Here is a 13,235-nt window from a genome sequence, read left to right as displayed (position 1 = left end):
CTTTATTAAAGTGCAGAGTGAGCGATTTGTGTGATGAGTGAGCGGAATTGAATCCTTTTTATTACACATATGTTCAATTCAATAGCTTTTTCACTGTTCAGTATAAAGATTATTTCACCATTTTTGATAATGTGTTCTGTATATGGGACAGTTATTGCCCACTTATTACATTGCAGTAGTCAATTTACAGGGTAAACTGGGAGGATTATGGACAGCTCAAGCATTCTTGAATTCCAATGGATGACATAACCCCTCTATTTCTGGACCCCATTCCTAATTCACAGAAATCATCTTAACCACACCAAATTACCCTTCAGATGAGTTCCAGGAGCTGCTCAAAGGAAGAGTGATCTACAGTGGCCTGTTCAGTTCAGTTCAGTTCCACCTGTGCTTTGCTTTCATGTGGAAATACTAAACAATACCAAAACAGCGAAGAAATGAAGCAAAAAAATAAAACAAAAAAGTATTAAGATTTGAAAAGTGTAAGAGAATTCTAATCTGGACTGAAGAAATTAATTACATTTCAAAGCTAATGTTCAACTTTAAAATAATTTATAATTATTAAATAAATAAATAAATAAAACGTTTGTATGTTACATCATCAGTGGGCAGTAGATGGGTGGGCCGTCTGATCCAGCCACTGTATAAAGTGAGCAGAACAAATAAAGAGAGCAGAACAAACTCCTAACATGAGGAGACTCACTCATGGCTAATGAGACAGAGGATCATGAGACTCTTTACTGCTTTCCTGACATCAACTCATCATGTATCAAGATATTTGAATACTCTAGACATGAATACATTATTATGCATGTGGTTTTTTCATTGCTGTCAGCATGGACTGTGTTTCTGAACCTGCTGGTGATCATCTCTATCTCTCACTTCAAGAAGCTTCACACTCCAACAAACCTGATTATTCTCTCTCTGGCTGTGGCCGACATGCTTTTTGGACTTATTGTGATGCCCGTAGAGGCCATCATACAGATTGAGGCTCAGTGTTGGTACTTTGGAGAAACTTTCTGTAGTCTGTATATTATAGCCATTGGATCGCTCTCCACAGCAGCTCTCAGTAGTTTAGTTTTAATTGCTGTCGATCGTTATGTGGCTGTGTGTTACCCTTTACACTACCCACAGAAAATAACCACAACTAAAACTGTAATAAGCATCTGTCTGAGCTGGGCTTTTTCATTATCTTATGCTCTTTCAGTTGTAATTGTGGTTAAATATTTTAACATTAATTCATCCACAGCCGACGTGTGTTATGGAGATTGTGCTCTTAGTGGGGGAATTACCATGTTTATCGCTGATGCGTTAATTACTTTTATTTTTCCATGTATCATATGCCTAACTTTATATTTGAGGATTTTCTATGTAGTACTTCAGCATGTGAAAGTCATAAACTCTCAGATGAAGGGTGGTAAATGTGTAACAGAAGGTTCATTGAAGAGGAAATCTGAGAGTAAAGCTGTTCTAATATTAGGAATCATTGTGGTAGTTTATATGATTGGCTATGTTCCATACTATACCTGTGAAATATTGGTAAACTCTAACATAGCCAGAGCTGTTATAACATGGATGTGGAACATAAACCCATCTCTGGATCCTCTGATCTATGCTATATTTTATCCCTGGTTTAAAAAGACAGTTAAACACATCTTAACTCTGAAAATATTTCAGCCAGGATCCTCTCTGGTCGATATTTTAGAGAATAGAATAGAATGAGGCATTTATATAGCACTTTTATGATTATCTTTGTAGGATTTATATTTGTATTTACACTACATGTATCTTTATTTTATTTCAGAGAGTATGTTTTCTGCATTTCATGTTCAATTTGAACAATTTCTTAAAACTGAAATTAGTTCATAAATTGTATTAAATTAGCTCATTAAATAAACTAAATTCTAAATGTAGATATTATGTGCTTTATGCTTAATCACTTTCATCAGTCATGTTGCATCTGTGTTATCTAAAAAACATAATGACAAAAAGGGACAGTCGTACAGAACTAAACTCGGTCAAAAAAGTGATATCTAACTTTCAACTGCTTTTATTTCCAGAAAATGTCTTAATGTATAAATATTGTTATGAAAATAAAAAGATTCAACAACTGGGACATAAACTAAACAAGTTCCGCAGACATTTGATGAAAAGAAATGGAACAATGAGTCCCTGAACAATATGAAAATAAGCAGTCATATCTGGTGTAGCCAGGAGCTGCTGTAAGTCCCACAGATCATCCTCATGGACTGTAGCAGACTGGCCTTTTCTTGCTGTGAGATGTTACCCCACTCTTCCACCAAGCCTCTCAAAGTTCTCAAAGATGGTTCCTGGATTAGAAATCACAGTTTGTGTGTGTGTGTGTCCTGGTAAACCCAAACGTCCCCACAAAGATAGTAATATCAGAAATGTCTGACCTTGTGGAAAAAAGTTGTTATGGTCCCCATGAAGAAAACATGTTACAAATTATACTAAATTATGTGTGTGTGTGTGTGTGTGTGTGTGTGTGTGTGTGTGTGTGTGTGTGTGTGTGTGTGTGTAAATGATTGAATACTGTATATACACCACTCATATTGGGTGTCCATATTTTATGGGGACATAGACTGAACCTAACCTTACCTCTAAACACAACCCTCACAGAAAATTTACATTTTCAAAAAAACATAATTTAGTATAATTTATAACATGTTTTCTGTTTTCATGGGGACCATAAAAAAAGTTTCCTCAAGTTCAGACATTTCTGATATTACTATCTTTGTGGGAACGTTTGAGTTTACCAGGACACACACACACAAACTGTGATTTCTAATCCAGGAACCATGTTTGAGAACTTTGAGAGCCCTGGTGGAAGAGTGGGGTAACATCTTGATAAACTGGTCAGGAAGTGTGTGTCAGTGTTGGGGAGGAGGGTGGACTCTGTAGGAGATTTGGTGGAGGAAAGAATGAGGAGAACTGAGAGGTTTAGGAGGTCATTTGTCGACCGCCATAAGACTACATAATGGACCTGTTTGAAGTGCATTAATTATTTACTACTAATGATAGTAGTAGCTTGTTTTGTCATTCACTTTTTTTAACTGTTACTTTCTGTGTTTTTATGAGTGTATTGTAGTGAGAATGCTTGTTTGTAGACAACACACACTATATGCTGCTGGACATCTGAATTTCCTCTGTGGGGATTAATAAAGGCATCTAACTAACTAACTAACATCTCACAGTAAGAAAAGGCCAGTTAGTTAGAAAAGGCCAGTTAGTTATAGTGGAGAGGAGCACTATAACTGGTGTGTGGTGAGTGCACTGGGGCCGTTGTACTGTGGCTGCTGTCACATCATCCAAGTGGTTGAGGAGAGATCCCCTGATATGATTGTAAAGTGCTTTGGGTGTACAGTAGTACATATGAAAGTGCTATATAATTGCCTCATCCTATTCTATTCTATTCTATTCTATTCTATTCTATTCTATTCTATTCTATTCTATTCTATTCTATTCTATTCTATTCTGTAAAAATATCGACCAGAGAGGATGCTGGCTGAAATATTTTCAGAGTTAAGATGAGTTTAACTGTCTTTTTAAACCAGGGATAAAATATAGCATAGATCAGAGGATCCAGAGATGTGTTTATGTACCAAATCCATTTTACAATAGCTATGACTATTTCAGAGTTTACCGTCATATAACAGGTATAATATGGAACATAGCTAAGCACATAAATTACCACAATGATTCCTAATGTCAGAGTAGCTTTACTCTCAGATTTCCTCTTCACTGAACCTTCTGTTACACATTTACCACCCTTCATCAGAGAGTTTATAACTTTCACATGCTGCAGTACTACATAGAAAATCCTCATATAGAGAGTTAGGGATATGATACATGGAAAAATAAAAGTTTTAAATATAATTCTTTTGAAGCATTGGTGCTTAATGTGAAAATATATAGTGTAAACGATAAATCACGTTTGAGATTTGTGCTGGCTACTGTATACAGGCCACCAGGGCACCATACAGACTTTATCAAAGAATTTGCGGACTTTCTATCAGAATTAATATTGACTGCAGATAAAGTTAACAGATAAGCAGATAAATTGTTGGTGATTTTAATATACACATCGATAATGAAAAAGATGCATTGGGATTGGCATTTAAAGACATTGTAAATTCAATTGGAGTTAGACAACACGTGTCAGGACCTACTCATCGTCGTAATCATACTCTAGATCTAATATTATCACATGGAATAGATGTTGATGCCGTTGAAATTCTGCAGCAGAGCGATGACATCTCAGATCATTACCTAGTCTCGTGTAATTTGCATTTAGCCAAGGCTGCAAAGCCGACTCCGTGTTACAAATATGTGAGACCTATCACTTCTGCCACTAAAGATTGCTTTAATAATAATCTTCCTAATCAGTTTCATCATCTCAGCATCTCAGATAGCTTAGAAGAACTAGATATTACAACAGAAACGTTTAACTCTCTCTTTTCCAGCACTTTAGACACAGTTGCTCCGTTGCGCTTAAAGAAGATTAAAGAAAATAGTCCAACGCCGTGGTACAACGAGCACACTCGGGCCCTTAAGAGAGCAGCCAGAAAAATGGAGCGCAACTGGAAGAAAACAAAACTAGAGGTATTTCACATTTCATGGAAAGAGAGCTCGATTACTTACAGAGAGGCTTTAAAAGCTGCTAGATCTGCTTATTTTTCAACCCTATTAGAAGAAAATAAACATAATCCTAGGTAATTATTTGAAACGGTGGCTAAACTAACGAAAAATAAAGCTTCAAGCACCGAAGTTTCCAAGCAACACAGCAGTAATGACTTTATGAACTTCTTCACTTATAAGATTGATAATATCAGGGACAAAATTATAACTATGCAACCGTCTACTACAGTATCACACCAGGCAGTGCATTGTAGTCTCCCTGAGGAAAAATTTGATTCATTCGTTGCTATAGGAGAGGAAGAATTTACTAAACTCATTAAATCATCTAAATCTACAACATGTATGTTAGACCCTATACCGACTAAGCTACTGAAAGAAATACTTCCAGAGGTCATAGATCCTCTTCTTAATATCATTAATTCGTCTTTGTCTCTAGGATACGTACCAAAAAACTTTAAGCTGGCTATGATTAAACCGCTTGTTAAAAAAACGCAACTTGATCCTACAGAATTAGTCAATTACAGGCCGATCTCGAATCTACCTTTTCTGTCAAAGATATTAGAAAAGGCAGTATCCTCACAACTGTGTTCCTTTCTTGAAAAAAAAAATGATATCTGCGAGGATTTCCAGTCAGGATTTAGACCATAGTACCGAAACAGCTCTCGTTAGAGTCACAAATGATTTGCTCTTATCATCCGATCGTGGTTGTGTCTCTCTATTAGTGTTACTCGATCTTAGTGCTGCATTTGACACTATCGACCACAACATTCTTTTAAATAGATTAGAACATTATGTTGGCATTACGGGAAATGCACTAGCATGGTTTAAATCATACTTATCGGACCGTTATCAGTTTGTAGCAGTAAATGATGAGATGTCTCATCGATCACAAGTTCAGTATGGCGTACCACAAGGCTCAGTACTAGGACCGCTGCTGTTCACTCTGTACATGCTACCCTTAGGAGATATCATTAGGAAACATGGCATTAGCTTTCACTGTTATGCCGATGATACTCAGCTCTATATTTCTTCAAAACCTAACGAAACTTATCAATTCACAAAATTAACGGAATGCATAGCGGATATAAAAATTGGATGACTTGTTTCCTACTTCTAAATTCTGAAAAAACAGAGTTTCTAATTATTGGACAAAAAACGTCCTCACGTAATAATCTAGAATACTGTCTAACACTTGATGGCTGCTCTGTTAAGTCTTCGTAGTCGGTTAGGAACCTGGGTGTGTGTGTGTGTGTGTGTGTGTGTGTGTGTGTGTGTGTGTGTGTGTGTGTGTGTGTGTGTGTGTGTGTGCTCTTTGATACCAATCTTTCATTTGAAAGTCACTTGTCTAGTATCTGTAAAACTGCATTTTTCCATCTTAAAAATATATCTAAATTACGCCATATGCTCTCATTGACAAATGCGGAACAATTAGTTCATGCGTTCATGACCTCAAGGCTAGATTATTGTAATGCTCTACTGGGTGGTTGCCCTGCACGCTTAATAAACAAACTACAGCTGGTTCAAAACGCAGCAGCTCGAGTTCTTACCAGAACCAGGAAGTATGACCATATTAGCCCAGTTCTGTCAAAACTGCACTGGCTCCCTATTAAACGTCGCATCAATTTTAAAATATTGCTGATCACTTACAAAGCACTAAATGGTTTAGCTCCGCAGTACTTGAGCGAGCTCTTAACGCATTATAGTCCGTCACGTCTATTGCGATCTCAAAATTCCGGCCAGTTGATAATACCTAGAATATCAAAATCGACTGCTGGCGGACGATCCTTTTCCTATTTAGCACCAAAACTCTGGAACAGTCTTCCTACCATTGTCCGGGAAGCAGACACACTCTGTCAGTTCAAAGCCAGATTAAAGACACATCTCTTTGACCTAGCTTTCACATAATACATTATAGACTTCTATAATTTAATGTTAGGCTGCATATATTAGGTCAGCCGGAACCGAGAACACTTCCCAAAAATCCTGATGTACTCGTTACATCATGAGAAGAATGGCATCTACGCTAATTTTAGTGTCTGTGTTTATCCCGAGGTTTTCCTGCAGCCTGCCGGATCCAGGCCGTATCCAGATCTGACGAAGGACCTTCGCCTGGACCCGATGTCAACGCAGTGCTGAAGTGCCAACTAGTCTCTCCCTATGGAGGATCCCACTACCACTCTACAGATAAGGCGTTGTCGGGAAAATCCGTTTCGCGTTCCTACCCCAAAGCAACAAAATAAAATAAAATTCTTTATCAAAATTTATAAGGAAAGACAAGTACTTTGTTTAGGCTTGGCTTGTAGGGAATTCCAAACCTGCGTATATTCAAACACACATAACTATAGAACCCATTCTAAATGCGCATGTGAACGCCATCAGCGTTTCTCACATCTTCGCGTTAAAGTCTGTGTAGAGAGAATGGTGTCGTCTTAGCGGCCCCTAATTTAATAACAAATGATCATTGCGACGGAAGCAAATCAATCAAAACTAACTTTAGATGGAAATAACTTAACTCTGCTGTAAAGCCGAAACAATCTCTGTTACCTTAAATTATATGCTTATCTCTGTAAAGCTGCTTTGGAACAATCTACATTGTTAAAAGCGCTATATAAATGAAGATGACTTGACTTGACAACTGTAGAATAAACCCGCAGCAATCCTCCGCCTCGCCGCAGTATGTCGCTGCTCGGGCCATGGGACTGGCATAGGCAGCAGATGAAGAAGTGGTGGGTGGTGGAGGAAGTGCATGACGAACGGCGTTCACCGGGAAGCAGACACACTCTGTCAGTTCAAAGCTAGACTAAACACACATCTCTTTGACCTAGCATACACATAACACATTATAGACTTCTATAATTCAATGTTAGGCTGCATAGATTAGGTCAGCCGGAACCGGGAACTCTTCCCATACTGTACATCCTGATGTACTCGTTACATCATTTAGTCTCTCTGTTTATCCCGAGATTTACTGCAGTCCGCCAGATCCAGGCTGTATCCAGATCTGATGAAGGACCTGCGCCTGGACACGACGACAACGCAGTCCTGAAATGTCAACTAGGCTCTTCCCTGTGAAGGGAATTTCCTATTATCAATGTAAAGCTGCTTTGGAACAATCTACATGGTTAAAAGCGCTATATAAATGAAGATGACTTGACTTGACCAATTCAGCGAATGGATCCGTGTTAGCGGTGCTCGTGCTCTGCATTTTGTTGGTCCGGTCTTCTGTCACATCCATAAGAAGGCAGACAAGGTAGAGTGTAACAAACAAACAAACAAACTTTATTAAAGTGCAGAGTGAGCGATTTGTGTGATGAGTGAGCGGAATTGAATCCTTTTTATTACACATATGTTCAATTCAATAGCTTTTTCACTGTTAAGTATAAAGATTATTTCACCATTTTTGATAATGTGTTCTGTATATGGGACAGTTATTGCCCACTTATTACATTGCAGTAGTCAATTTACAGGGTAAACTGGGAGGATTATGGACAGCTCAAGCATTCTTGAATTCCAATGGATGACATAACCCCTCTATTTCTGGACCCCATTCCTAATTCACAGAAATCATCTTAACCACACCAAATTACCCTTCAGATGAGTTCCAGGAGCTGCTCAAAGGAAGAGTGATCTACAGTGGCCTGTTCAGTTCAGTTCAGTTCCACCTGTGCTTTGCTTTCATGTGGAAATACTAAACAATACCAAAACAGCGAAGAAATGAAGCAAAAAAATAAAACAAAAAAGTATTAAGATTTGAAAAGTGTAAGAGAATTCTAATCTGGACTGAAGAAATTAATTACATTTCAAAGCTAATGTTCAACTTTAAAATAATTTATAATTATTAAATAAATAAATAAATAAAACGTTTGTATGTTACATCATCAGTGGGCAGTAGATGGGTGGGCCGTCTGATCCAGCCACTGTATAAAGTGAGCAGAACAAATAAAGAGAGCAGAACAAACTCCTAACATGAGGAGACTCACTCATGGCTAATGAGACAGAGGATCATGAGACTCTTTACTGCTTTCCTGACATCAACTCATCATGTATCAAGATATTTGAATACTCTAGACATGAATACATTATTATGCATGTGGTTTTTTCATTGCTGTCAGCATGGACTGTGTTTCTGAACCTGCTGGTGATCATCTCTATCTCTCACTTCAAGAAGCTTCACACTCCAACAAACCTGATTATTCTCTCTCTGGCTGTGGCCGACATGCTTTTTGGACTTATTGTGATGCCCGTAGAGGCCATCATACAGATTGAGGCTCAGTGTTGGTACTTTGGAGAAACTTTCTGTAGTCTGTATATTATAGCCATTGGATCGCTCTCCACAGCAGCTCTCAGTAGTTTAGTTTTAATTGCTGTCGATCGTTATGTGGCTGTGTGTTACCCTTTACACTACCCACAGAAAATAACCACAACTAAAACTGTAATAAGCATCTGTCTGAGCTGGGCTTTTTCATTATCTTATGCTCTTTCAGTTGTAATTGTGGTTAAATATTTTAACATTAATTCATCCACAGCCGACGTGTGTTATGGAGATTGTGCTCTTAGTGGGGGAATTACCATGTTTATCGCTGATGCGTTAATTACTTTTATTTTTCCATGTATCATATGCCTAACTTTATATTTGAGGATTTTCTATGTAGTACTTCAGCATGTGAAAGTCATAAACTCTCAGATGAAGGGTGGTAAATGTGTAACAGAAGGTTCATTGAAGAGGAAATCTGAGAGTAAAGCTGTTCTAATATTAGGAATCATTGTGGTAGTTTATATGTGTCAGGGATCAATCAGGTTCATTCACACCCACTGCACAAAGATCACAATCACCTGAGTATTAACCACTTGCACCTGTCGTCTAATCACACCACTGAGCACTACAAAAGAGCACACTTCTCATCCAGTCTCTGTCGAACCTTGAACTAGGAACCGACCTGCTTGCATTCTCTCTGTGATTCCTGGATTCGTATACTCTTCTGTTCCAGTGTGACTCTACGGAATTCCAGCACAAGGACTTACCTACTGTGTCTCTACCCAAGACCCTGCGTTTCCTCCTGAATACTCCCCGATTCTCCTGTGATCCTTCCCTGTGTATCCCGGTTTGCACATCCTTTCTACTTTCAAGCATATCTCTGCAAGATATCATCACAATAACAATTCATGCATCTGTCTGTTCATCTGACGATCACCTGCAATTCTTCTATTAAAGCCTTCTGAATCCAACTTACCTTATTGTCCTCGTGTATATCCTGACAGAAGGTTCGACCGCAAAACCGCCATGGATTCAGAAAATCCCGCTCTTCGATTGCAACTTGCAGTATATGATGATATTGTTGGTTTAGAGAAATTCATCCAGTTATCCATCCGAGTGGCCCGACGTGTTCAGAACTGTTATCCTGAGAATCGACAACCAGTACATCCTGTTTCTGTTCAATCATTGGAAAGTCCTGTGGCAAACGATACAGAACCCATGCAGATTGACAATACCCGTTTGACTGTTTCCGAAAGAGCCCGACGGATGTCGAATCATCTCTGCCTGTATTGTGGAGACAACACCCATTATATCAGCGTCTGTCCTGTCCGACCACCGCGTCTCCTGGTGAGTTTGTTGTCCACCAGTACCTTTAATGTTGCTCCATTATCTACTACAGTGTCATTGATTACTGCTGACGCTAGTATTTCAGTTACAGCCCTCATCGACTCCGGGTCAGCGGGTAATTTCATCTCGAGCGACCTCTGCAGGCAACTTCAACTCCCGAAGACCCACTCTCCAACCCCGTTCACCGCAAAATCAGTGACTGGAAAAGCCCTGAATCCCGGGTATGTGAAATATCAAATCAAGCCCATCACATTACGAGTCGGGTGTTTACACGAAGAATCATTTACTCCCCTGATACTTGAAAACTCCACGGCAGCAATAATTCTGGGCAGACCCTGGCTCATACACCACAATCCCGTAGTTTGTTGGAGGAAGGGGGAAATTCTGCAATGGGGGTCAACATGTTTCCCTGCTTGTTTTCCTGAACTTCCCAAGCCGGTTTCTCCCCCTCCAACGAATATTCCCATCGCTGTGACATCCATTGAAAGCCCTCGGGAAAAACAATCTACAGACATTCCTTTCTGTTACTCCACGTTCGCCGATGTCTTCAGTCCCGAAAAAGCCTCCCATCTTCCACCACATCGACCCTGGGATTGTGCGATTGACTTAGAGCCAGGTGAATCGGTACCCCGAGGTCACATTTACTCCCTTTCCATCCCTGAACAGCGAGCCATGGAAGAGTACATACAGGAAGCCTTGAAACAGGGATACATTCGCCCATCCACCTCTCCAGCAGCCTCCAGTTTCTTCTTTGTCGCCAAGAAAGACGGAGGATTGAGACCCTGTATCGATTACCGCGCACTGAACAAAATAACCGTCAAGTTCCAATATCCCCTTCCTCTGGTTCCCACCTCTCTTGAACAACTGAGAGGCGCACACATCTTTACCAAGTTAGATCTCAGGAGTGCGTATAACCTTATTCGAATTCGCGAAGGGGACGAATGGAAAACTGCGTTCATTACCCCATCTGGCCACTATGAGTACCTCGTTATGCCATATGGATTGGTCAATGCTCCTTCCGTATTTCAAGATTTCATGAATGAGGTACTCCGTGACTTCCTGAACAAATTTGTGATTGTCTACATTGACGACATACTCATCTTTTCTCCCAACGAAACTGTCCATCGACACCATGTCTTTAAAGTTCTCCAACGTTTACGAGATCATTCCCTTTTTCTCAAGGCAGAAAAGTGTACATTCCACCAAGAGGCTGTTCCGTTCCTCGGTTATGTTGTCAGCAAACATGGAGTGAAGATGGATGACGGGAAAGTCACAGCAGTCACCTCATGGCCAACACCTCAATCCATAAAAGAACTCCAACGATTCCTGGGCTTCGCAAATTTTTATCGACGTTTCATCAATAACTATAGTACCATAACCTCTTCACTTACCTCTCTCTTAAAGGGAAAACCCACGTCCTTAACCTGGACTCCAGAGGCAGACACAGCATTCAACGTCTTGAAACAGGAATTCACCTCTGCACCCCTTCTGCGCCATCCTGATCCAAACCTCGCCTTCATTGTAGAAGTCGATGCCTCCACGACCGGAGTCGGTGCCATCCTATCTCAACAGCAGGAAGATACCATCAAACCTCTCCCTTGTGCATTTTTCTCCAAGAAGTTATCTCCAGCAGAACAAAACTATGATGTGGGAAACCGTGAGCTTCTCGCCATCAAGCTGGCTCTGGAGGAGTGGAGACATTGGCTCGAGGGTGCTCTACATCCATTCACAGTCCTTACTGACCATAAAAATCTGCAGTACCTAAAAGAAGCCAAGAGGCTGAACCCGAGACAAGCCCGTTGGGCCCTTTTCTTCACCCGTTTCCATTTCCACATAACTTACCGCACAGGATCCAAGAACATCCGCGCCGACGCTCTTTCCAGACTCCATGCTCCTCCAGATCTCATTGAAGAACCTGAATCGATCTTACCAACATCGGTATTCATCAGCCCGATCCTTTGGGATATTGACGACCAGATCCACAGAGGTACACGACGGGAACCACCTCCACCTGAGTGCCCAGCCAACCTTACCTATGTCCCAAATGAGTTTCGTCTACCTCTTATTGAGTCTGCACATTCCTCCGTGGGTACAGGACATCCCGGAGCCACGCAAACGTTTAATATCCTTCAACCACGGTACTGGTGGCAAGAAATGAGGGGAGATGTAAAACGCTTCATCCAAGGATGTCAAATCTGTGCTAAATCCAAGGTTCCACGCCACTTACCATCCGGGAAACTCTTACCACTCCCTGTCCCTCAGAGACCCTGGTCACATCTGGGGGTAGATTTCATAACCGATCTACCATCATCTGGAGGTAACACGTGCATCATTATCATCGTGGACAGATTCTCTAAGGCTTGTAAATTGATTCCATTACCAGGACTCCCCACGGCTTTCGAAACCGCAGAGAATCTTTTCAATCAGGTGTTCCGTCATTTTGGCATCCCAGAGGATATTGTATCCGATCGTGGTCCCCAGTTTATATCTCGGGTCTGGAAGGCTTTCTTCTCTCTCCTTGGGGTCACGATCAGTCTAACATCTGGTTACCATCCTCAGGCGAATGGGCAAACTGAAAGAAAAGTGCAAGAAATAAACCGTTTCCTCCGCACCTTTTGCCAGAACCACCACGAGACATGGAGCCAGTTCCTCGCATGGGCCGAATATGCCCAGAATTCTTTACGTCAAGGCACTACTGGACTAACACCTTTTCAATGTTTCCTGGGTTTCCAGCCACCTTTGTTTCCATGGTCTGGTGAACCATCCGAGGTTCTCTCAGTTAATTACTGGTTCCGAGAAAGTGAAAGGGTTTGGAACGAAGCACATTGTCATCTTCAACGAGCGGTCAACAGACATAAGATGTTCGCAGACGCCCGAAGAAGTGAAACGCCTACATATGAGCCTGGTCAACTTGTCTGGCTTTCCACACGGGACATTCGTCTACGCCAACCATGTCGAAAGTTAAGCCCACGAT

At 40.6% G+C, this 13,235-nt stretch overlaps 2 protein-coding genes across 2 annotated transcripts; both read left to right on the top strand.

Moving 5' to 3' along the window:
- Positions 1-702: 702 nt before the first annotated feature.
- Positions 703-1,722, top strand: LOC308693862 (trace amine-associated receptor 13c-like; the record flags this gene model as incomplete). Its single annotated transcript, XM_081370953.1, has 1 exon — positions 703-1,722. The coding sequence occupies exon 1, from the start codon at positions 706-708 to the stop codon at positions 1,720-1,722; it is 1,017 nt and encodes a 338-aa protein (XP_081227079.1). The 5' UTR covers positions 703-705.
- A 6,916-nt stretch (positions 1,723-8,638) lies between these two features.
- Positions 8,639-9,496, top strand: LOC308693861 (trace amine-associated receptor 13c-like; the record flags this gene model as incomplete). Its single annotated transcript, XM_081370952.1, has 1 exon — positions 8,639-9,496. The coding sequence occupies exon 1, from the start codon at positions 8,642-8,644 to the stop codon at positions 9,494-9,496; it is 855 nt and encodes a 284-aa protein (XP_081227078.1). The 5' UTR covers positions 8,639-8,641.
- Between the last annotated feature and the right edge of the window lie 3,739 nt (positions 9,497-13,235).

The sequence above is a fragment of the Scardinius erythrophthalmus genome (genome assembly GCF_964197995.2).
Source record: "Scardinius erythrophthalmus genome assembly, chromosome: 7".
NCBI lineage: Eukaryota > Metazoa > Chordata > Actinopteri > Cypriniformes > Leuciscidae > Scardinius > Scardinius erythrophthalmus.
This window is presented reverse-complemented; position numbering and strand designations above follow the sequence as displayed.